This window comes from Notamacropus eugenii, chromosome 4, assembly GCF_028372415.1.
Source record: "Notamacropus eugenii isolate mMacEug1 chromosome 4, mMacEug1.pri_v2, whole genome shotgun sequence".
Lineage (NCBI taxonomy): Eukaryota > Metazoa > Chordata > Mammalia > Diprotodontia > Macropodidae > Notamacropus > Notamacropus eugenii.
The window spans coordinates 248,025,680-248,052,588 of NC_092875.1; the positions used below are offsets into that span (position 1 = coordinate 248,025,680).

Consider the following 26,909-nt stretch of genomic DNA (forward strand, 5'->3'; position numbering starts at 1 on the left):
TGGGATTGCAGACATCCTTAAGGCCAAATCTTTCATTTCGCAGATGACGAGACTAAGGCTCAGAGAGGTTAGATGAGCTGCTTAAATTCATACAGCTACTAAGTGTCAGAAGTGGGATTTGAACCCAGGTCTCTCTCATCCCAGGTCCCATGCCCTTTGTACTATACCACATTGCCCCTCCTAGGCTTAGGAGTATAAGAGACCTCAAAGATTCACAGTCCTGGTCCTAGTAATTAATCTGCCTCTCATCCCCATTCCTCTACTTTCAGTTAATAGAATTCCAGTTCCTTCTTTCTTTTTTTAATTATTTTATTTGTTTTCAGTTTTCTACAATCACTTCCATATAGCTTAGATTTTTTCCCCTCCCTCCCTTTCCTTCCCTCCTCCCTCCCATCTCCCTCCCTGAGATGGCGTGCAATCTTATGGTTCTACATATACATTCTTCTTAAATACATTCTCACTTTAGTCATATTGCACAGAAGAATAGAAATGAATGGGAGAAGCCATAAAACAAAACAAAACATAACATAACACAAGGGAAAATGGTCTACTTCATTCTGCAGTCCAATTCCATAGTTCTTTCTCTGGATGTGGAAGGCATTTTGCCTCGAGTTCACTGGGAGTTTTTTAGGTCCTTGCAGTGCAATGAAGGATTAAGTCTATCAGAAAAATTTCTCACACACTGTAGTTGTTGTTGTATACAAAGTTCTCCTGGTTCTGCTCCTTTTACTCCTCATCAGGCCTCTCTGAAGTCTTCCTGTTCATTATTTCTTATAGCATAATAGTATTCCATTATACTCATATACCACAACTTGTTCAGCCATTCCCCAATTGATGGGCATTTTCTTGATTTCCAGTTTTGGGCTGCCACAAAGAGAGCTGCTATAAATATTTTTGTACACATGGGATCCTTTCCCATTTTTATGATCTCTTGGGGATACCGTCCTAGAAGCGATATTGCTGGGTCAAAGGGTATGCACATTTTTGTAGCCCTTTGGACATAGTCCCAAATTGCTCTCCAGAATTATTGGATCAGTTCACAGCTCCACTACCAATTAATCAGTATTCCAACTCTCCCACATCTTCTCCAACATTTATCATTTTCCTGTTTTGTCATGTTAACCAATCTGATAGGTGTGATGTGGTACCTCAGAGTTGTTTTGATTTGCATCTTTCTAATCAATAGTGATTTAGAGCATTCATCCATATGATTATAGATAGCTTTAATTTCTTTCTCTGAAAATTGCCTGTTCGTACCCTTTGACCATTTATCAGCTGAGGAATCCACTTCTTTCTAAGGCACATAGAATCTATCCTAGAATTTAGAGCTAAAAAAGGACCTTACAATTCATTTTACAGATACAGAAAGCAAGGTTTTCCCTAGATGCTGCTGTTATAAAATCTCCAGTTATTGTTAAAACATGAAAGCTCCTCTGACTCCTCAAATGTTTCTATAGCTAGAAAGTTTCTTTTGTTCCCATCTTGTTGAATTCCTTTCCAGATCTGTCTCAGACACTTCCTACCTGGGGCCGTTTGCTTCAGTTTTCACATCTGTAAAATGAACTGAATAAGGAAATGACAAACCACTCCAGTATCTTTGCCAAGAAAACCCCATGAACAAGTCCACAGGGTCACAGTCAGATACAACTGAATGACTGGATGACAACTAGAGAGAAGATACAAAATGTAGCTGAAACGCAGTCTCTACCCTTGTGTAGCAGCATACACAACTTAGAGACAGGTTTCATGTTTCCCCTAAGTATTCTCTTTTCCAGGCAAAATATTCCCCATTCCTTCAGTGGATTCTCATATATCTTCATCTCCAATCCCTGTAACATCCTGGTTTTCCTCCTCTGTCTATACTCCAGATTATCAATGCTGTTCCTAAACTGTGTGCCCAGAAGTGAATACAACACTCAAGATGTGATCTGACCTTCCTCTCTTAGTGCACTTAAAATGCTTTTGTCTTCCGAGTCCCATCGTTGCCTCGTTTTGAACCTGAATCCACCAAAGCTCTTGCATCTTAAAAAAAAAATTATATAGTTATATTGTATTCTTTCACTCCCCTAAAATCTGCCTCCACCTCTCCTCCATGGAGAACCAAAGAAAAATAAAGCCCCTATTACAAACATGTATAGTTGAGCAAAATAAATTTCATCATTGGTCACATCCAAAAATACCCTTCCCTCTCAGCACATTTCCTCATTAGTCTTCTGGAAATGTGGTTGGTCATTATGCGGGTCAGAGCTCCTAATCTTTCAAAGTTGTTTGTCCTTAACATAATGTTGCCATTATATTAATTGTACTCCCAGTCCTATTCACTTCACTCTGTGTTAGGACCTGTAAGTCTTCCATCCCCTTCATCATTTCTTACAGTACAATAGTATTCCATCACCCTTATATACCATATTCAATCATTTATGGGCACCTTTTCACATTCCCATGTTTTTCCTCTTCTAAAATAGCTGTAAATCCATAGAATTTGTTTTGCTTAAGACTAGTATCTCTCTTGACCTAACCTCCCTCTATTTACCCCTCTTGCCATTTCCCCTTTCACTCCCATTAAAAGATTGAGCTACTCCCCCCAATGCTCCTTCTTGTCTCTACAGATGTATACTTGTGCACCCTGATTTTCCTTTTCCCTCATCTTCCTTTCCTCCCCACCCCAGTGTAGTCTCCCTCCCTTCTCTTTCCATTCTTCAGTTAAGATCATCAAAAACATAACTAAACAACTCCCGACCTTGTCTAATTAAATTCCCTCTATGACCCCAATAATGATAGAGTTCAGAAGGGATGCATGGATTATCTCCCCATATTTGAACATAAGCAGCAATTTGAATGTGATGACTTACATTCAAATGAAAGCAATGTATGCCCACGAATAACAGCTTGTCTTTGTTTAGTCCTTTATCGTTGTTCATTCATGTTTATCATTTTTTTTATGTTTCTCTTAACTCCTGTGTTGGAACTTCACAGTGTCTTTGCAGCTCTGATCTTTTAATCAAAAATGCTTAGACGTCCTCTATTTCATTAAAGATCCATTTTCCCCTGGTAGCATCATACGTTGTTTTGCTGGGTAAATAATTCTTAACTGTAAGCTTATATTTTTTGCCTTCCGGAGTGTCACATTCCAAGTTTTGCTCTCATTTGTAGTTGTGGCTGCTAAATCATGTATGATTCTAACTGTGGCTCCTCAGTACTTGATTTTTTTCTGGCTGATTGCTGTAGCTTTTCTTTGACCTTGAAGCTCTGGATTTTGACTATAGTGTTTCTAGGAGTTTTCACTTTGGGATTTCTTTCAGGAGGTGACTAGTACAGTCTTTCTCTTTCTACTTTGTCCTCCAGTTCTAAAAGATTGGGATAATTTTCTTTTAAGATTTCTTAAAATATTATGTCAAGACTTTTTTTGGTAATGGCATTCAGATAACCCAATCATTCTTAAATTGTTTTCTCCTTAATATGTTTTCAGTTGGTTTTGCTGTGTGATAACATTTTTCTTCCATTTTTCAGGTTTTTTCTACTTTGATATTTCTTGTTGTTTTGTGTAGTCATTGGTTTCTAATTTGCTTATGTTCGTTTTCGTAGTTTGTTGCTTGAGCAAGGTACTTTTTAAACTTCTTGTACCAAACTGTTAATTCCCTTTCCAATTCTTTCTTCCATAGATTTTATTTTTTCCAGTCTTTTCCCTCAACTGCTCTTATTTCACATATAAAAACACTTTTTAACTAAAAAATATCTTGCTTCATGTCATCCAGGAATTCTAGTTAAGTTTGTGCCTAAGCTGTCTTTTTCTTTCATTCTTTTCTTCTTTGTCTTGAGCATCTCTCCCACCATTATAGCTCTTTATGGTGGGATTACTTTTTGTTTCTGTGTTTTTCTCCTTCTTCCAGCCTACTTTTTGGCTTCAGACTTGATATTAGGGCTAGATTCTGTATATTTTTGGAGGAAATGCCAGGGTTGGTCCTGTGGCTGCTTTCTTGGAAAATTGAGGGTTGAGAGTTTCAGGGACAGGCCAGAGGCCTGAAAGCTTTCAGCATTTCCAGAGTGGTTTGATGCAGGACAAAGTCTAGCTTGATGCCCACCATGGATCTGAGCTCTGCAACTTTCTGACCTGGGTTTGGGACTGAGTGACAACAGACTGCTGCTGGACTCAGCCCACTCAGCTATCTGGAAAGCTCTGTTGGTTCACAGTAAAAGAATTATAGTCCCCCTTTTGGCCTTGGATTCTTGCCCTGGTTATTTCTCTGAAGTTTTAAGATGGGGGTAGATACTAGAACTGAGACCTCTCTCTGCTCCTCAGGGGATCTAAATTCCTTTCTTGCTGCATGCCTCTGAACTGACTCTTTTCTCAATAGACATCCCAGGGCCTTCTACACCCAGTAAACCCTGGGTTCAGGTTCTCTTCTTAATCCATCTTTGATCTATGACTCAGAACTAGGTACTGGGCACCAAAGCTGCCAGTTGGCACCTGTTCCTGTACCCTGCACATGCTGCCCTAGTATGGGTCTGGAACCTCCTCTTGACCTGATGCATAACCTCTCCCTGTGCTGGAGTACTCTACATGCTGCCATCCCATCCCAATTCAACTGACCTCCTTATCTGTCTCCCTGGGCTGGGAAAATGATTTACTTTTTTCTTGGATTTCACCACTGAGATTCACTCTAAAGCATTTTCTGGATTTGTTTGGCTAGTTCCTTCTCCCTCAGCCTTCTCACCCAAGCGTCTTTCATATTAACTCATCCAGGCACACCTTCCCCATCTTTTACATGTGAAGATATATATATATTTTTAAATATACCCAACTGGAAGGCTTTTTGTTTATGTCTATTAAATTTTTAGATTCAGCCCATTATTTTAGTCTATATGTTGTTTCTGTTCATCTATTGTGTTAGCTATCTCTTTCATATTCCATCATTAGTGATAGCCTGGCCATTACATCTCTAACCCTTCACCATTATGCTGATATTTCTAGGAGATTAGGAGAAATTTGGAAAGTTTGACTATCTCAGAGGGGTTAGTCAGACTCTTAATTATTGCATATCCAGAGGATTTTGGAATGACAGCCATGCTGGAATTCCTGCTTTGGAGAAAAGTTTTGGGTATATTTTTTGGAGGGGAATTTAATGGAAATTTGAAAATTATTCAGTTAGATACAAACATATGACTCAAATTTCTTAGAAAAGCAGTGATTCAAATGAACTTTAGAGATTAATGGAAATAGCAGAAGGAAATGCATAAGCTCCTGGGGATTGTTTATTTCACATATAGTCAAGATAGTCTTTTCTGGAATAAGGGCTACTCATCTTATTCATTCAATTTCAGGTTTCTTCATATGGCGGCTTCCTGACTTACCAGGTAAAATCCTTTGGCCTACCCAGTGAAGGCATGATTCTCCTGGAGAAGAGACCTGATGTGCAGCTTTCGGTAGGTACAGAATACTTCCATGAAATCAGGAAAGGAAGATTTCTAATTTAAATAAACTTAATGAATAGCATTTAAAAGCTTTAAATTAATCTGTTTAAAGGTGTTCATAGGAACCAAAAAGGGATACTTCATCTCCTGAAGATCCTTCCTTCTCAGCAAATCTTATCCTAATCCACAGTGATCTTTCCTTCCAATGATCTATACCTTTTATGATGAGCACTCATCTTACAAGTCACTGGGATTGTTGGTCATCATCATCTGTATCTGTAGTTATGTATTTTTAAAATTATTTTTTTTCAATTAACAAGCATTTATTTTCTCTCTTTCCCCACTTTCTCATCTCCCTACATCCAAAAAACTTAAGAAAACAAAATACTTTTTTAAAAATGTGCATAGTCAAACAAAACAGGTTCCTGTGTTGTCCACCTTTATATCATTTGTTTCTTCAATTTCAAGCTTCCTGAGGGCAGGGACTCAATCTTCCTCTTATTTGTTCCCTCCCAGAACATAGCATAGTGCCTTGAACTAGGGAGATACTGAATAATTATTCAATAACTAAGGTTCTAACTTCAGAAATTTGAACTTGAAGCTTCTGTAATAAGTTATAAGAAGCAAAATAATTGAATTCAACAAACATTTATTAAGTGGATCACACATGTAAGGTGATTGCCTAGGTGCTAGAATGACAAAGATTTTTTTAAATGTCCCAATCCTTGACCTCAAGAACCTTACATTCTACTGAGGTGGTAGGGGAGGCAAGAAAGTGGCATGTATACAGATAAGTGTAAGTCATATTCAGGAGCAATGGGAGCAAAGGAGAGACTCAGACAAGTAGCTTAGAAAAGATTGAGGAAGGACCTTTCGGGTGGGAGAGGGGAATGGTATCTGGGAATCCTCCACAGAGAAGGTGGTAGCTAAGTCAAATCTTAAAGATAGATTCTGAAAACTGGAGATGAAGAAAGAACAAATTCAAGGCATGGATGGTAGTCTGCATGAATGCACAGAAGCTGAAAACAGAAGATCATGTTTAAGAAACAGCTAGTAGCTAATTTTGGCTCAAATATAAAGAATTCAAATGTTTTTTTTAAAGCTTTAAAGCTAGGTTGGAAGTAGATTTTAGAAGGTCTTTGGGCTAGACTAATGAAACCAATTAGTTAATAATTGTGTGTATATGTATAAACACATTTATCCATATATAAACATACATATAAATGTGTATGTATACATGCATATACTTATTAGATGCATGTATTAGATAATGAGATATATGTACATATTCATGTTAATCATAAAAGTGTGTTCATCCTTCATTGCCGAAGAAGACCGTGCCATCAGAGAAATAATGACATGACTAGCCCTTACTTTGTTTTGAGTGAGGGAGGGCTGCGCACCTCACCAGCCTCAATTCTCCTCCAGAGCCATCTGAATCCAGTGACCAGATAATCATCAGGATGACTGGAGATGACCCAGGATGAGACAATTGAGGTTAAGTGACTTGCCCAAGGTCACACAGCTAGTGAGTTGTCAAGTGTCTGAGGTGAGATTTGAACTCAGGTCCTCCTGACTCCTTCACTGGGGCTCTAGCCACTGCACCACCTAGATGCCCCACAATCATATAAGTATTAGAGAATCAATGAAGGTTTGTGAACAGATGAGTGACATGGTCAAACACATCTAAGATTTTTCTCAAGTCATGCATTCACATATTTCATATAATGAGAATCTTATGTATTTCACAATTTGGGTAAAAGTAAGGTAGTTATTTTTAAAAAGTGCCTACCTTTTCATTCAAACTACCTTGTGATTAAGTATATTGTATTTATTTTCTTTGTATTCATCATGCCTATAGACATTCTTGTCTCCCCACTAGTAGGGAGATACCTGTTTCCCTGGCACCTTGCACATAGTGCCTGAGTCAGCAGGTGCTTAAAAAAATGCTTGTGAATTGAGTGATTGATTGGTTACTTCATTTGATTTCTTTAAAATTCCAAAGACCCTTTGTAGATCACATGGAAAATAAAGCATCAGCCTTCAGGAAGTTCAGCATTTGAAAGAAAAATCCCCTACAATAAAAACTGTAGCATGAGCCTCTATCTCACTCTCTCAGCCTCATTTGGTTGCCAGGATGACTGGTGCACATTTTGTTCAAGATCATTAATATAGCTATTTCTTTTGCCAAACGGCTTATTAAACAAACTGTTGGAATTCACCAAAAGATAATGAAAGGAATATTTCTTCTTTATTCCACCTTTAGAAATAGAAAATAATTCCAGTTTATGAGATGTTTTACTTTGTAGTGCTGTTCTAGCTCTTGTAATTAAAGGTCTTTGGGAAATACTCCTCAGTATTTTAAAATTTAAAAAATGATTTCTGATCACATCTACTGCTCCACTCTTTTTAATGGATATCAGGCATACAAGTCCAGGGCTATGGCAGGCAACTGGGACTGTCGCGTGAGGCAGAACCTCCTATTTTGCACTCCAGTTCCACTGTTTTTGTGACTGAATGCTAGCTAGGGCAAAGCTGAGTGTGTGCATGGCTGGGTGAGAACAAGGAGTGAGTCTGGAGCCACAATCGTCCCTCCACAGTCAGTTTTAGAACTGGACAATAGCACTGCAGTGCCCATCCTTATACGTCAGTTACCCAACTACATGGAAAGAAGTCAGCCAGGACACCTTCCTGCCACCCAAATGGAGACCTTCTTACAATAAGGAATTCTTTGAATCTAATGCCCTTCCATACATGCACCTCTTCCATTAATGCACACACGTTATCCATTACAGGCAAAGCTGTACAACATATAACCATCTTCTCAAGCAAAGTTCAATAAAACAAAGCTTTCTTCTGCCCATGATCAATTCATAGCACTAAACAGCAAAATAATCTCTAGTAACATCAATCCTTCAGTGATTTCTGAAATCCTTTTAGAACAAGATATGCCATGCAATATCTTTGTTTTCCAAAAGTTCAGTTCTTATCATATTGTTTCCCTACTCAATAAACTCCAGTGGTTTCTTATTGTCTCAAAGACTAAACATGGGTTCCTCCTTTTTGGAATGCAAAGCCATTTTCCACCCAACTCCAATCTACCTCTTCAACCTTATTCTGCACATTCTACGATCCAGCCAAATTAGCATTCTTATTGTTCCTCATGTATGACACTTCATCTCCCTTTGTCCTAGCATGAAAGGGATTTCCTCCTTATCTTCACTCATCCAGATACCTTGTTTTCTTCAAGACTCAGCTCAAGGACTCCATTCCACATGAAGCCTTTCTTGTGTCCTCTAGCTTCTAGTATCCCTCCTCGTTACCTTGTATTTTATGAAAAAAAATTTTTTTTAATATTTTTCTATATGTACATGTTATCTCTCTTGATAGAATGTAAGCTCTTTTGGGGTGAGGACCATTATTTCATCTTTCTTTTTGTATCCCCAGTACCTAGCAAAATATCAGGCACATAGTAGGTACTTAAGACATACTTGTTCATTTATTGACATAATAATATTTGTTCATAATGTTGCAATGTCCATTTGTATTAATATTATGATTTGACCAGTTATGATTCTCATAGTGTTCCATTCAAACATTAAAGCATTAGTTTATCTTTAAATAGGGACAGCAAATGACTATTGTCTACATGGACCCAAACAACCCCCTGCCAGACCGACGGTATTATGGACGAGTTCAACTGGTTGAGGTAAGGAGAAATATGAGTGAAAATAGCTTGAGGTTTTGCATCTTAGGTATAGGACAGCTGGTGGCACAGTGGAAAGAGTGCTGGGTCTGGAGTCAGAAGGACCTCAATTCAAATCTGTCCCTAGATACTGTTGACCTGAAAACTTGGTTAGAGAAAAGGCAACAGGCTAAATGCATACATTTTATGATTTAATTAATTAATCAATTCCCCATAAAGAAAACAGTTACATAGCGCTATGGAGTCAGAGGTGACTCTGACTACCTAGTACAGAAATCATCTGTCTTAAATACATTTTGCCATGAAAAGGAAACTCTCCTAATTAAGCAAATCATAAATTCAGTAAGACAAGACAATTAACAAAGCAATGTCAGTCAAATCTTGAGATTCCAAGCTGGGTAAACATATGTCTCAGGTGATAAGAAAGGAAGGAAATCCCACCACTAGTAAGTGGCAGGCTTCCTGCCCCAAACAAATAACTGACACAGGAAAGGGCAAACAATGTTCAATAGAAGCCCAGGATGCCTATATTTTCTTTACCATTAATATGCCATAACATAGTATGTGTCTATAGATAATAAGATACAAAGGGAAGTCCCATTATTCAAGATATGTCATAACATAGTATGTGTCTATAGATAATAAGATACAAAGGGAAGTCCCATTATTTAAGATAGTGTCTTAGGTTAAAGGTCTCCCAAGGAATGCAGAGTCAGCTTTGGCTGGCTTTTGCTGACATAGGAAGAGGCATTCTCTGAGTTTACTTCAGAGAGAACAAAGAGATTATTCCAAAATTTTATATTAAACATTATCAATACTTACTAGCATTGTGAAGTCAATCAACTTCTGTTTGCCTCAAATTCCTCATTTGTTAAATGGTGGTAATAACAGCCTCTACTCTCAGGTTAGCTTGGCACGGTGACTGGCACATGGTAGGCACTATATAAATGTTAGCTGTTATTATTAGCTATTTGATAATAATTATTATAGCTATTATGAAATGTCTCCACATTTTTAGCATGTCTTAGCCCACTGAATTTAAAAGCACAAATGTAAAAATATAAAGCATTTTACTGTAAGATAATATAATTTTAAAATTACAGATAAGGAAGATTTTATATGTCCATGTATAAGAAGGCACATCAAAACACTCTTAACCCTTACAACAATAACAACTATTACTCCTACTACTCCCACTACTACTACTACTACTACTACTACTACTACTACTACTACTACTACTACTACTACCACCACCACTACTCCCACTACTATCACTACTACTGCTACTACTACTGAATTCTGTGATAATGAAATTCAGCAAGACAACATAAATTTAAAAAGTTTGATTTATCAATCAATTATATATGTTTTTAAAAAGCATCTTTATTTTAACACTGCTTCAATTTTTCCTAGCGTTCAAACTTGTCAGGCTATGAAATGAAGCAATGTGGTTTTAAGAGTCCTCTACTTAGAATCCAAAGACCTGACTTCTAGTCCTAATTCCATTTCTTACTACCTGGGACTTTTAGCAAGTCACTTAAGCTTTGGCCTCAGTTTCCCAATCTGCTGAATGGAGGGGTGGAATTGGACTAGATCAAGGGTATTTGACCTATTTTTGCATCACAGACCCCTTTGGCAGTCTGGTGAAACCTGGAACCCTTCTTGGAATCATGTTTTTAACTGTACAAAATAAAATACAGAAAATTACAAAGGAAACCAATTATATAGAAATATATCAATTACATTGAAATATTTAATAATGCACAGACCCCAGGTTAAGAACCCCTAAGGTAGTTAATTTTGTTAAATAATATTTTATTTTTCCCCAATTACATATAAAAGTAATTTTTAATATATTTTTTACTTTTTGTTCCAAATTCTCTCCCTCCCTCACTTCCCCCCTCCCTCAGCTGGCAAGCAATCTGATATAAGTAATACATGTGCAACCATGTCAGACTTATTTCTGTATTAGTTATTTTGTGGAAGAAAATCCAAAACTAAAAAACAGAAAGTGATAAGTAGTATGCTTTGCTCTGCATTCAGACGCGATCAGTTCTTTCTCTGGATGTGGATAGTATTTTGTTATGAGTCCTTTGGGATGGTCTTGGATTCTTGCATCACTGAAGATAGCAAAGTCATTCACAACTGGTCATTGTATAATTTTGCTGTTAGTCCGTACAGTGTTCTCCTGGTTCTGCTCACTTCACTCTGTATCAGTTCATGTAAGTCTTTTGGGGTTTTTCTTAGATCATCCTGCTTGTCATTTCTTATAGCACAGTAGTCTTCCATTACAATCATACTTGTTCAGCCATTCTCCTTGACAGGGCAATTAACTTGTTTGCCTCAAATTTTTCATTTGTTATGTGGGGGCGATGATTGCCCCTGCTTCCCAGGATTGTTGTATCAGTTGAGATAATAATTGTAAAGTTCTTGGCATGGTTCCTGGCACATGGTTTGCCATTTCCTTTACCAGCTCATTTTATAGATGAGGAAATTGAGAAAGAGTTAAGTAACTTGCCCAGGGTCACACAGCTAATAAGTGTATGAGACCAGATTTGAACTCAGGAATTTGAGTCTTCCTGACTGCAGGCACATCACTCTATCCACTGAGCCACTTAGCTACTCCCCATTGTACAACGTGCTGGGAATATAAAGGTAAAAATTAAGCCGCCTCTTTCTTCAAAGAGCTTATATTCTCTTACACTATTTCACTGGTCATCAGGAACCTATATTTTGACCCACCATCATTTAGAAAACATTCCTTGTTCATTTTAATGCATTATATTCAGGCACACATGTGAGACAGACATGTATGTATTTATATATGTGTGTAATGTATATTACATGTATAATATAATAAATGTCCATACCTAATACACAAATATTATATTATATTTTATATAAATATTATTAATCATAAATGATATATTATATGCATATGTAAAATGCATGTATGGGTGTGTATATGTAAGTGAAGAGAGAGAGTTTTTGTTGAATTAGAAATGTTGATATAGAATTTGAAATGTGGATATTAATCTGGACACCTGGCCGCATCAACACAGGCACTATTCAGACTAGGTAATAATGCTACAGCCTCCCTGAGGGAAAACCTTTCTTATTTTATGATACAAGAAGAGAAAATCTCACTTAGCAAAAAAGGAAGAAGGAAATTTTTCTTGTTATCTAAACTGGGGGCATTCCTGTTATTGAGTAAAACTGCTAACTGGTATGTCGCAGATGGTCTTTTTTAGGAATAAAACCATATGTGACATACTCATAATGTTGCAGTTTAGACCAGGGACACCAAAAACTGTTGAAGTTTCAGCTCTGGGACACCAAAACTGTTGAGGTTTCAGTTCTGGGACACTAAAAGCTGTTGGGATTTCATGATGAATTGGGGTGGAACCATTTCAAAGAATTCAGAGTCAGACCACCTCTAATCCAAGTATAGGCATTTATTGAAGTTGGCGCCTCTCATGAAGCAGGCTAAATTCCAACCAGCAGCTTCAGAGACAGCAAGATGGATTTTTATAGGCTAGAACGATACTTGTTGTCCTAGTGAGCAGTGAGCCATACGTGAAGAAGTTAGGACATTGGTGGGGGGCTAGGTAGGTACAGTGGGCCTGTAATGAAGGTAGAATATTGGGACTGGGACCAGCTCTATTAGAACTCCCTCATTTTCCCCTCAGAGAGTTGGGACTCAAATTCATTTGAGAAAAGGATGAAGGTCTCTGCTTCAGGCTGAAATGGGGCATAGAGCTGTCCCTGCTTTGATGGGTCGCAGGGAGAAAGTTGATTGGAACCAAGGACAACAGGTGTGTCCCTGAATTCTTAGTTCTCACAGAAACAACAGGTGTGGGAACCCAGCCATTGCCTCTACCTAGCTATTGCCCCCAGGACCCATTCCCACATCTTTGAACAGGTGTGTTCTTGTAGTCAATCACAATCACATCCCAAGACAGCTCAAGACAGGACCACAATACCTAACTGTCTATCTTGACCAGACAGGACCACAATACCTAACTATCTATCTTGACCAGACAGGACCACAATACCTAACTATCTTGACCAGACAGGACCACAATAGCTAGCCAATTTGTAGACAGCACGGCCAGAATATTTAACCACCAAACCATAGATGGAACCCCTCCTCCATTATGTAATCACTTAACAAACTCCTCCTGCCTTTTTAAATATTAATCATATTCCTATATTCTATGTAAATTCCTGTTACGTAATTGCATCTTTACCCTATAAAAATCCATCTTGCTTTTTCTGAAGCTGCTCCTCTTGGAACTTAGCCCGTTTCATGAGATGTGTCAGTCTTGATAAATGCCTATACTTGGATTAGAGGTGATCTGACTCTGAATTCTTTGAAATGGTTCCACCACAAAACATCATGAAACCCCGACAGTTTTTGGCATCCCTGGGTTTAAACCTCAGCAATAATTTATGTGGTTTTAGGTACAAATCGTTGTCGAGCTCACAGCTGTGAATGAATTACTTTGCAAACTTTAAAATTATATATGAATGTGTCAGGGACTTTTTTGTGAAATGAAGGGCCAGGGTACAGTATAGGGGATTTTTTTAAATTAATAGTAATAAATAAATAGTAATAACAAATGTTTACGCAGCATTTGCTATATGCCGGACGCTGTGCTAAGGGCTTTACAATTATTATCTCATTTGACCCTAACAACAACCTTAGGAGGTAGGTGCTATTATTTTCCCCATTTTGCAGATGAGGAAACTGAGGCAAAAATTAAGTAACTTACCCAGGGTCACATAGATTTTAAATGGTTTCAAACTCAGGTTGTCCTGGCTTTAAACCTAGTACTCTGTGCACTGAACCACTCAACTGCCCTAGGTAAAGGACACTACTGTCCTACCTTACCCAGGTAGGTAAAGTAATGAACTTGGAGTCTGGAAGACCCGAATTTGCAATCCTACCTGTTACCCTGGTCAAGTCACTAACTTTCTCTCAGCCTCTGTTTCTTCATCTGTGAAATGAGGAATTGGACTTGATGACCTCTACTCTCCTTTCCACCTCTAAATCTGTGATCCTATGATCCTTCTGACTCAAAACCAATGCTTTAACTTTCCTGATGGACCAGCCCTCCCTGCCTTCCTCAGCTCTCCAATTGTCTCCTCCCTTTTTCTGACCTTTAAGCTCTTTTGCACATTCTTTTGGAGAATCTATGGTTCAATCACTTGGGCAGATACCATTGTTTCTACTCACCTAAGGCAGTGATAAAAGCATAGGATTAGAAATCAGAAGATCTAGGTTCTAATCTTAGCTCTGGAACTTGCTGTCAATGTAGCCATTGGCAAATTAGTTATCCTTTATGGATTTCCATTTTATCATCTGTAAAATGGGGCAGATGAATGATGATTTCTAAGCTTCCTTCCAACTCTTAACTTCCTACTTGTCCCTTACTAAATTCTCACCCTTCGATTTCCCATATATATTTTTAAAATTCTGTCTAGATTGGCAGTTCCCAAACTTTGGTCTTAGGAGCCCTTAAACTTGTTGAGGACCCCAAAGAGACTTTGTTTATGTGGATTTTATCTATTGCTACCTGCCATTTTAGAAGTTAAAACGTCATTCATAGTAGTTTATGTATTATGAGAATAGTTTTGACTTTACAGATCCCCTGAATGGTTCTCAAGGACTCCTGAGGATTCCTGGGCCATACTTTGAGAACTGCAGTCCAGACTAAGGATCTCGATCGAAAAGTGCCATAGTTCCAAGTACAATATCTCAGTTATATGAAATAATTAAGGAGAACAGTAGTGTACCAGCATTAAAATGTGTTCGTTTCGACATAATTTGCATGTCCTTGCATAAATGATGTTCTGTTATTAGACCCCTTACAAGTTTAAAAATATTTGCTGTGGCCTCACTGAAATCTGTCATTTCTTAATTTGTCCTCATTTCTGTTCTTTTTCACTCACCTACTGTCACTGATCCACATCTCCTATGCGGAAAATACATGAGGCAGCAGAGAAAAAAGGCAAAAGGATGGATGGAAGGGAAAAAGGCAAGGTCCACCAGAACCCTTTGTTAGACTCTAGGACCATAATTTGGACAACACTGGCCCAGATTTTTTTCACCCCTTGACATGAACCCTGCCAATAACTATATTAGAGCCTCCTTGTTGGTGCTTAACAACAGCAATAAAAGTGCAGTTTCATATCCCATAAGTACTGTGTACTTCTGAAGAATAAATGTTAAAATCATAGTAATGATCTGAATTTTATGATGAAGTCAGTTTTCCTATGTCTGTATCAGTAAACTAACAATAATAGCGCTTATCAATTTGGGCAATTTCATGTTTGTAATTTATCCTCAATAAGCAGATATTTAAAATTAAGAGTATGATACTGGAAAACTTTTTTTGTTGTTCTTTTACTTATTCTGTTTATTCTTGGAAGGGCCAGGCATATCAGTTTTATCAGATGAGACAAGAATTCTTTCATATTTTAAAAATTATTTTTTCATGATTTACCATTTGTCCTGTCAAATAAGTGCACTTTAAATACAAATGTTTACAAGCAAATAGTATCATTTTACTTTGAAATAAAAATTTTCTTCCTACTATCTCTATTATGTACAAATGCATAATGTCATTGGATGCAGCTTGTTCCTTCCCAATAATCTTAAATTTCTACCCTTCGGACAGCATAGAATAGTGGAGATACCATGAGAATCAGCTTAATTCCCAGTTTGAACATTCAAATACCTCTTTGATCACAAGCAGATCACTTTACTTTCTGTGCTTCAGCTTCCTTACTGTAAAATGAGGAAGTATTATAAAGTACATTAAAATAAGATTATTATATATATGCATTACATTATGTTGTTATATTAATCATGTTAATTATGTAAAATACTATAAAATAATTATTATAAAATAATACTTTATTTCCTACTGCTTACAGTTTTATGAGTAAAGCATTTTGGAAAGTTTCAAGTGTGGCACAAATGTGAGGTGTTTTCACTTTGCTTCCCACTGTTTTCCTCCTTTCTTCCAAGTTTCTCCTTCACAGGAATAATCAAATAAGGGCCAGATAATTTCCAAATGCAAATATCCCCACATGGTTTATGTTAATTCACTTTTTATCCATTTCAATATAGTTTGCTTTCTAGTTAACTATTGGATGCCTACTTTCTTAGAAATGACTTGGAGTTGGCGTATCTCAGGGATAATGTTTGCTTTTTGTTTTCATGTTTAGGGAAATTTCAGGCATGTCAGCAGCAATAACCAGGTGTCTAGAGAAGAGCTGATGATGGTCCTGTCTAGACTGGATGGCTTACACATCAGAGGCCTTTATTTTACTGAGACTCAGCGGTTAACCCTAGGTGAGGTGGGTCTGGAAGAAGTCACCAGTACAGGAAGTGGAAGCATTGCATACAATGTAGAGATATGTTCCTGCCCCCCTGACTACACTGGTGACTCATGCCAGGTAGGAAATTTTTCTTTTGTCAGTATGTTATATCATATTGGATCCATTTCAGTTGTGGAAGGTTATGACTGATGCTCATTGCCGTTTTCCCATGCTTTTCTGTACAGTGTATCTAGCAGGTATAGGCATCATCTAGTTTGCATCTTTTAACTTCCCTTGATTACAGATAAAGGGAGTTAAGGCAAAAAATCCCAGCAACAGCAACCTCCAGACCACTATAGACATCTCCAAATGCAAAGGGCAGCCATGGTCACTGAATACAGGATCCTAGGAAAAGTGGAAACTGCACCATACTGTGGAAAGGGACCTGCCTTTTTAATCCCAGATATCAATCCAGCATGTGAGGGAACCCATGCTAATAAAAACCTAATGGCACACTTTATCCTAATCAGGACCGAAAGAAAGTACAGTTCATTTGTGAGGCATGTCACTGATTCAGAAAATAGAATTTATTGAGGGAAACTTATACCCAGGCTAGGAATAGGTCTCTGATTTTCCATGCCTTGATAGGCCCTCATTCAAGTTTGGAAAATTGCTTGCTTGACTTGTCTACAAGTGGTTCAGAATAACCAAGAAGGAAAGAATTTACTACTTCTGGTTAAGTCCTTTCCTTAAAGAGATTTAAAAAAAAAAAAAAACAACACAGGGCTTGAATCACTCTTTAAGAAAAAGATTATGAACAAACACCCAAGTACGCCATAAATTCATCAACTCATGTTGCTGTTTGTATTTTAGTAGAATTGGAGGGATTACCTTCAAAACTTTTCATTTTCTTTTTTGAAGCCTATAGCCGGGAAACTCAGACTGATCCTATACATTAGGCTTTAAGATGTTCAGAATGCAGATCCCTTATTGGCTAATGATCCAGAGGTCTCTTTTCTCAACTTTCTCCTCCCTAGAGGGGTTTTCTCCTGCAATATTTGTAAAGTATAAAAGACAGCCTCTCTTTCCTCTCCCCTCTTCTTTTTTCTTCCCCTAGTCCCTTTTCCACCATGATAAATATATATGTGTGTGTGTATGTGTGTGTGTGTGTGTATATATGTATGTATGCATGTATGTGTATATGGATATATAGGCCAAAGGAGGCTGTGGAACCCTTGCCCTGCCTCCTTTATATCCCAACCATATTCCTGAAGCATTACTCAGACTGTGATTTATGGCTACTCTCATCGTCTAGTGCTGTCTGACTTGCATGAGGTGGGTAGAAGGTGAAGCTGGCCACACCTCACAGGAATTACAGAGCGGTGCACGTACCTTGGGTCCTGTTATGTACTCCGTTGCACAGTCTGACTCATGTAGGAAGTTTAAAGGTGGGGCATGCTGCAGCCCAGCCTCCAGGCAGCCTCCCTTACCTGACTCAGATGTCAGGGCAGGTATAAGAGGAAAAAGACAGGCTGTGTGTGTGTACAGCCAGGCTCTCCTGGGACCAGAATGGGGGCACCAAGCAGGTGGCCAGCCCCAAGCACAGGATGGCTATTAATCCTTGGGGCAATCTTGGGCCATTGTTTGGCTCATAACACACAGCAAAGGGTGGCCTTTCCTCAGTTCCATAGTCAAAGTCATCAACACCCAAGTAATGTGGATTTTCGTGGTCAAGCCCATCAGCGACAAAATCAGGTGGACTTTAGACTAAATCAGGTAATGACCTTTTCTTTGCTGGTTTGGGTGGGGAGGTGTGAATTATCAAATCCTCTCTTATGTAATGTTCTTAAAAATAAATGGGGATGAAGAAATTGGGGTGGGGGAGGGGGTCACAAAAGAAGGCTGTTTGTCTTCTTCAGTTATTGATACTAGTAGATTATTTCCTTGAGCTACAAAGTACATACAGATACATCTGTCTACTGTGAAATTCTGAGGTGCTCTGTCAGGTCAGAGTCCTAAGCAGTGTTAACTTGGCATACTGCTGAGAGTGCCCCAGACCACCAGGGCACAAGAATATAGTCAAGTGTGTGGTTAGAAATTTTGCCTGAAAGAAAAATTTTTTCTCAGGAATATTAAAATGTAAGGACAAGGAGGACAGTCAGTAGTGATCAGATAAAATATGTTCAGCACAGAACAAATATGTTATCAGGCTTTAAGAACGTCTAAGTTCAAAAGTATCTGGTTTTCTGCTTTTCTGTATATGTCATCTCCCATCAACCTTCTGAACACATTATATCCACAAAGAAGGAAATCTATGCCCCACGGCTATTAAAAATGGTAATGTTAAACTAGTGGTGAAAAGGTATAATTTAATCCTAAACACTGTAACCTAAGACCAAAAATCATTTACATCAGTTTCTTAGAAAAGTCAGTGTTAAAAATAAATGTATTTTATTGATTATTTATTTAAATCTTCCATTTATTGGAACATCTTGAGACACATTTCATTCTGCCTAGAAACTAAGTACCTTGTTGATATAATCTGCCTAAACTAACTTTCATGTAAAAATACTTGTGATTTGTTTCTGGACAAATATATATATATGAATTTTTATACATATATGTACGTATATTATGTGTTTATATAATAAGGCACTGAGACCCACAATTTTCTAATTATAGGAATACTATTATTATTTTCTCACTTCTCAAGAAATAAGTCACATAATTCTATATAAAATTCAGCTTAATTTTTCAAGTCATATCAACTATCTCATTATCTCACTGTATATACCAATATACCACATATCATATACACACATATATATACATAATGTCCCAAAACTCTTAGTACAGTTTTAAGCTTAAAGCTTAACTACACAAAGACTTTTGGACCACCTTGTATATTCACAAAGAGAAAAATATATATACCCTGTTGAAAATGCTACCTTTTAAAATCAAAAGCAAATTTACATATTTATATGTGTACATATTTACATATGTGTGTAGATGTCTGTGTTTACATGTCTATATGGAATAGAGTGCTTCATTCTTTCCTTCAATCCTTAACAAAAAGTATTTAAAATTCTGGCTTATTTCAGGCTCCTTTTTAAAACTACCCAGAATTTTTCATTTGTCTATATCATCTCTTCTTTTTAAGTATCATTATTTTGCGACCATATTGTTACATATGGAGACAAATGCTACTTATCAGTACAGGTCAGTTGCATAAAGTTAGTATCTTTGTCAGCTTACTTACTTCTAAGCTTTTGCAAATGAAGATTCACGCTAAGAAGCTGATTAAATGTTCTGTATCCATATGGATGTATTTTCAGATATGTAGCATTCTTTTCATACTTAAGTTCTCCCTCAGACAAGCCTGTACTTATTACCTAATACACTTCAAAAAAAATATTTCCCATTGTCCAAACTTGGTTACTAATAGCTTTGGGGAAATTTGTGTTGGAAGACATGATCTAGTTATCAGAGTATGTTGTATAATAGGTGGTAACCTCAGTGGAAATTCTCCCGATATGTGATAATTAGCCGGCACAAGTCACATGCACTGCTCTAGGCAGTGGGAATGGTTTGTTCCACTAGTCTCATCAAAACTTCCAGGTGTTTTACTTTGACTATAGCCTGAAGTAATTGAAAACCTTTGTGTTACTTAGGTTTTAATAAAAGAAAATAATGTATTCATCTTAACATCTCCCATGATTTTACACTATTATATACATTTAGTGTGAGATAAAGAATGACACAATGGATAGAGGGCTGATCTTGGATCAGAGTCAGGATGACTTGGGCTTGAGCCTCACCTCTGACACCTCCTGTCTGTGTTACCCTGGGAAAGTCATGGAAACTCTCCATGCCTCTAGACCCCGTTTCTAAGGGGGTGACCTGCATTGTTAGAAGGAATTCCTCCCATTGGTGAAATCAAAGGTTCTGTTACATAAAAGAATATATGTATACATATACACATATATGCACATAAACATACGTGCATATATGTACACACTAAGATATACACGCACATATTATAGACATATACATACATGTAATATAAAAACACATGTTCACCAAATAAGGAAGGATTTGTAATATTTGGCAATGTTTGTACTTGGTCTAGAGGCAGTGACCTAAGCTCTCCCAAATAAGTGGAACATCAGTGCCGAACACTGACAAATTCAAGAAATAGACAAGATAGAGAGGATTTTTGTGGTAGATGGCAAAATACAATTGTTGTCTTCACCATTCTTCTAAAGGCATATATATATATATATATATATATGTATAAAAAACTAGAGTCCAGCTTTTCAGTCAGATCACCACAAGAAATCTATTCTTTTCATCAGTATAAAAAAAAAATCCAAGTCAACAAGGGCAGCCCTATCAAGAAAATAGAAATCACCTGAGTATTGTTATCTCAAAATAATATTAAATTAAAAGGCCAGATAAAACCCAAGGAAGGGATACATTCATACTGGTTCTTTAGAAACATATTTGAATCCAATGGAAACCAAAGATTTGATCAAAAATGACTTGTTCTACATTTCATCCAGATCATTCTGTGAATGCCAGTGAGTTGTATTTCTGGGTTTACTGTCACCCAGCTAGTCTATGTGTGTGTGTGTGTGTGTGTGTGTGTGTGTGTGTGTGTGTGTGTGTGTGTGTGTGTGTGTGTGTGCATATACAGTATATGTATATGTACTATATGTGTATGTGTATACACATACACAATATAGTGTAGACTGATGGCAGTAAGTTCACCCAATTTTTTTATCATCCCAGATTCTACTGCAGTCATATATTTCCAAATTGAAGGTGTTTATTTTCTCATTTCAATATTTGAAGACAGTTTCTACAAGAAGAGAGGCAAAGAGGGAAGTGAAAGTTTAATATTCTTGGCCCTTCACAACTCAGGGTTCCAGCTCACCTTCAATTCCCTCCAAACTTTTCACTCTCCTCTAAAACAGCTTATTATCGGGGAAGGCATGTTATCCTATTTCCACTTTCCATGGCCTTATTTGTACTTCTCTTTTATCCAATCAATATTTGATTCAATTAAAAAACCAAACCACTTAATTAAGTTTTTTTCTTTTTCTTCTTTCAGTTGGAAACCTTACAGCCTCCCTCTAGGTGACTTGATGTGCCAGGTCTCCACTCTTTAGTCTTAATATATGACATGCCCAACCAAGTTTAGCCCTCTGAGAGGTGCCTATAAAAACAATTTTTAAAAGTTTTTAAGTTCGAATTTGGCTTCCCAGTAATTTTTCATTCATTTTTTTCTTAGTTATTGCTGTAGAATTCATTTCTTCCTACCCCTTCAACTCAGCAAAGGCTGTATTTTCATAGAACCAATTAACTTTGCATGGAATACACCAGCAAAAAAGAGGTTCAAAGGAGTGGGAAATCACGTGAAATGAAAACAAGGAAGAATTTAAAGAGCGGAAATTCTAGTGGAATTTTCCAAAAATGTACAGAAAAGTGATAAAAAGTTTTTAAAGATTGGAGTCTCATTGGCCTCGAACAATAACTGTAAGAAAATAGTAACTGTCTAAAAACTGTTTTCATTGTTTTGCTTAAAAAATAGGGTTGCAGCCCTGGATATTATCGGGACAATAAAGGTTTCTATTCAGGACGATGTGTTCCCTGCAATTGTAACGGGCATTCAAATCGGTGCCAGGATGGCTCAGGAATCTGTATTGTAAGTAAATGGTTTTACGTAATTTAATAGATCTCTCACTCCTAATACCGAGAACAAGGTAACACCTTTGTCCAAGTTCAAAGCAGAGGTTGTCATGTGCATAGATGGAGACAACAAAACATTAAAATGGTAGAAAACATGCTGAATTTGGCTGTAGAGGACATGGACTTAAATCCTGCCTTTACTTCTTATTACCTGCGTGATCTTGAGCCAATCACTTAAATTTCTTCTTCTTGTTGTTCAGTTGTTTGTTGTACATGGCTCTTTGTGACCCCATTTGGGATTTTCTTGGGAAAGATAGTAAGGTGGTTTGCCATTTCCTTCTCCAGCTCATTTTATAAATGAGGAACCTGAGGCAAACAGGGCTCAGTGACTTACCCAGGGTCACACAGCTAGTAAGTGTGTAAGGCCAAATTTGAACTCAGGAAGATGAGACGTCTTCACTCTAGGCATGGCACTCTGTGCACTCTGGTGCCACCTAGTTGCTCCTGGCCTCAGTTTTCTCATCTGTAAAATGAGGGGATGTGTTAACTAATCTCTAAGGACCATTCTAGTTTTAAATTCTATGAACTATGAAATACAGGTATCGTTGTTTTGGCTCTAACTCTTTTACAATCCCTCTTGCACACTCTTTTTAAAAAAAAATCTGAGTTTAAGGTTTCATCTGTATGTGGAAAACTCCTTCAGCTGATGTGGCAGCTCTTCAATAACTTAACTTTTTACTGCCCCTGGCAACTCAGTAAGAGTTGCCAAGAGTCACGCAACCAGCATAGCAGAAGGAAAATCGGAACTCAGTTCTTACCAACTCCAAGGTCTGTTCTACTATGCCTCTTTGTTTCTTACTGCCCGTAAATTTTAAAGGATTATGTTTATTTTGATAAATAAGGCATTCGACTCATTTGCTATTCATTTTTTACTTGCTGTGCAAGTAATCAGAAATTTCCACTATCAGAATAGTACTAAAGGAGCAGAGCTGTCCTAGCTTCTGCTGCTTATTACCTATCTGACTTTGAATGCATCTCTTAACCTCCTTTAGTCACAGGTTTTTTACTTATAAAATGAGGGACTTGGTCTAGATCGCTGGTATCAAACTCAAATACAAAAAGGATGTCTCTTGGTTACATATTCACTAAAAAAAGCACAAATTAACTTTATATATGTTTTATTACAGTTTTTAAAAAATGTGTTAAATATTTCCCAGTTATGTTTTAATCTCATTTGGGTGGCACTCTTGTGTAGGCTGGGAGTCTGATACCTCTGGTTTAGATGATCTTTGAGGGTCTAGGGTCTATATTTATGAACCTATGAGCCAACAAGATGACTCTGCTTCGCAGGTGCTAAAAAAAAATAAGGATTTGAGGCTTATATAATATGATGTATGAATTTTCCATCCATATTAGCAAAGTAAAATGGAATTCCACTATCCCAATCCTTCAGGAAATATATTGTTATTTTGTACCATTTCTCCACTGCACCTCCTTTATAGCTGTCTTTGCAGTTCATTTTAATTCGATTTGTGATTGGCTTTTTGTTTTGTTGGGGTGGGGGCAAAGTAGAAAAATAGCATGATATTCCCAGACCCCTTCTACCAGTACTTTGCTCTAAGGGTCAGGTGGCAGAAAGCTATAAATAACCATTCTTGCTAAATGACTTAACATGCTGTTAACTGGAAATCCCAGAGGCAGTCTTCTCTCCTGAACCTAATAGTAACCACTTTAAAATTTTCTTTCCTTCTTTTCCTTCTATGAGTTTTCTGGTGGGTTGACAGACATGTGAGGCTCTCCTGAACAGTAGTATGTCAACATCAAGGGCAAGATAAACAGCTTCTAGAATGCAGGCCGCCAGTTAATTTCTCCTCCTTGTGAAATGCATTACCTTAGCATTAGCTTCCTTTGTGTTGTGTAATGCTTGTAGACTTTGATTCAACTATTTTGAGTTCTTGAGTTTGAATATGTTGAACCAATTCAGCATGTTCTGGGGAGTGTTTCCTTTGCAAGATGGAACAGGCTAGGACAGGAAATTACTGTGAAGTGATTGATAGAAGAGTATCTTGTAGTTTTTGAAAATTATAAGTTAAAAAATCTGAAATTCATTGGAAAATATAATTTTACCCCCATTAAGAGTACCAACACAGTTTTTAATATAGGTTGCATGTCTGCAGCATTTTGAGTTCACAAAGCACTTTTCTTACAATATTTTGAGATTGGGAGTACAAGCATTGTTATGTCTATTTCATAGATGAGAAAACTCTGTTGTGGTGAGATGACCTGCCAAAGATCCCATGCTAATCAGCTCTTCAGACTCCAAATGCAGTGCTTTCCCCCCTAGACTATGCTACATTTTATATATGAGAAGTAAATACTTTCATTTAAAAAACACTTATTTTATTACTACAATATTCCTTCTGTCATCTCATTCAATGAAAAGTACATAAGACACCAAGGAGAGTTTTCCCTATATTGCTTTAAATTAGCAAAAGAGTGTGTAGCATTAAAAAGTCAATCACATAGTGTTTATTTTAGTCAAGCAGGAGGATTAAACTTAATGTATCCTTTTTTATTTAAAAATTTTATTGGTATTTTTATATGACTTACATTTGCCAATATATCCCTCCCCTTCCCTTTCCCAAATATCCTTCCCTTATAACCAACAATAAAATAGAGAGGGGGAAAGTTCAACAAAACTAACCCACATATCTAAGAAGTCTGACATCAAATGCAGCATTCGACACCCATGGTTCTCCATCTCTGCAAAAAGATGAGGGGAGACAAAGAAAGACACATGGCTTCTCATATTTCTCCTTTGGGACCGAGCTTGGTCATTATTATTTCAAAATCTTCAGTTCTGATTGTCCTGTTCTTGTGGTCCTTTTTGTGTATGTTGTTGTTTAGTCTTTTCAGTTGCCTGACCCATTGGGGCTGTTCTTGGTAAAGGTACTGGAATGGTTTACCATTTCCTTCTCTGGGTCATTTTATAGATAAGGAAACTGAGGCAAACAGGGCTCAGTGACTTGACCAGGGTCACACAGTTAGCAAGTGTCTGAGACCAGATTGAATGCAGGAAGATGAGTCTTTTCTACTTCAGGCCTGATACAACCTAGCTTACACTGTTATGGTCATCATAGTTTCTTATGGCACAGACGTTACCCATTACAAAGAATACAGATCCTTTATAAAAATACAGTATATACATATTGTCATAGATACCTATGGTTTTCATGACCTCAATGGCCTTTTTAAGTGGAGAGTTCAAGCACACTTGGCAAGACTGTAAACCAATGACTGCCACTTGGCCAACTTTCATCGGGCATTGATATTATCTTCAAGTATAACCTTCTGTCAGTGTGGATTGAGGCAGCCCCAACTGTCAAAGAAGAAAGAGAAAGCAATCAAGCACTTTCTGAATATTAGATGAATTTTCTGGGTGATTGCTATGTAAATGAGCCAACACCTCCCAAGTTTCTTTGTTCTGCTCTAAACTCAAAGGCACTCTTCACACATGTCTCAGAACTGCTTAAGAAAGAAATTGTTATTTCAAAAAAAAAAAGGAACTTCAAGTCCCCAACAGCAGACTAGCTACTGTTGAGTGCAGAAATAACTTTTTTCCTTTCAAAAGGAAATAATAACCAGTGTTATTTTATTCTGAGGCCCTGTTCCAGTATGACAAGAGCTATTCATTACCTATTCCCCATCTTTTTACCTTTTTACCTTTCTCTCTTTCTCTGTTTCTCTCTCTCTGTACATCTCATACTCCTTTCCTTGCCTGTCTTTCTGTCTTTTTTTCCTCTCTTTCTTCTCCTTCTTCCTTCACTATCACTTTCTTCTCTCTTCCACCCTTTCTTTTTTTCTTTGTTTCTTTCTTAGTTGTCTCCTGCATTGGATTCCACAAACATTCATTAACTACTTGCTATGAGTAAAAACTGTGATTCTGTACTTGGGCATGTTCTTCTTAAATGACAGATGGCTTAGAACATTGGAAAGACCCTGTGTCCAATATTAGAGTAGCTAGGTTCACAGTATGTGATACTGGATAAGTCACCCAACCCATCTGACCCTCAGTTTTCCCATCTTAAAAAAAAAAATGAAAGAGAATGATCTCTAAGATCTCTTCCAGTTTAAATTCTATGATCCTTCCAGAGGTGTTTGCATTTTGAAGGAGGGTTCAGGGCTACTCAAAGAAATGAATCCCCAATAGGGGACTTTTCAGGTCTTATTTTTCAAGAATCCTAAAAATCCCATGTAGCCCACTGCCAATTCTTAAGACCAATCCCATTTCATATGATGTCATAAAACTTTAATTTTAAATTAATTTTCACTTGGATAATAGAAAAAGATGCCTATCAACATTCTGCTCAATCTAGCATATTTCTCATCATTTACGTCCAATTAGTGAGCAGCGTTTAACTCATGTAACTTACCAAACTAGCAAAGTTCAAGACTGAAGAGGAAATCTTATTTGTAGCCCATAAGAGCCATCATCCTGCCAGATAGATATCTTCTATTGCTTTGCCCAGGCTATTTTTAGATGTTACTCAAAAATTTACATATTTAGAAAAGATTCCTAGTCAAATATTGCTTCTTCAGGCAATATTGTTGAGACTATTATAAGTTGTTCTTAAATAAGGAGTTATTTTATACTAATTATATATTAAACAATTAATTAAAATATGTGCACTTCTGCATAATAAGATTTTGTGCCAAGTGGAATTTTCCAAGCTATTTTTGTACATTTTAACAGTTTTTTTCCTGAAGG

The 26,909-nt window shown here is 37.2% G+C and overlaps 1 protein-coding gene across 3 annotated transcripts in view; it reads left to right on the forward strand.

Annotated features, from left to right (window-relative positions):
* Positions 1–26,909, forward strand: part of LAMA3 (laminin subunit alpha 3) — a 330,029-nt gene that overhangs the window by 240,947 nt on the left and 62,173 nt on the right. For 2 of the 3 annotated variants that reach the window (XM_072604400.1, XM_072604399.1), the window contains exons 39-42: positions 5,323–5,424; positions 9,038–9,121; positions 16,358–16,588; positions 22,044–22,157. In XM_072604400.1, the coding sequence (XP_072460501.1) occupies positions 5,323–5,424; positions 9,038–9,121; positions 16,358–16,588; positions 22,044–22,157 (531 nt within the window). Of the gene's footprint in view, positions 1–5,322; positions 5,425–9,037; positions 9,122–16,357; positions 16,589–16,642; positions 18,227–22,043; positions 22,158–26,909 lie in introns of those variants that run through there. The other variant, XM_072604401.1, reaches the window with a different exon arrangement.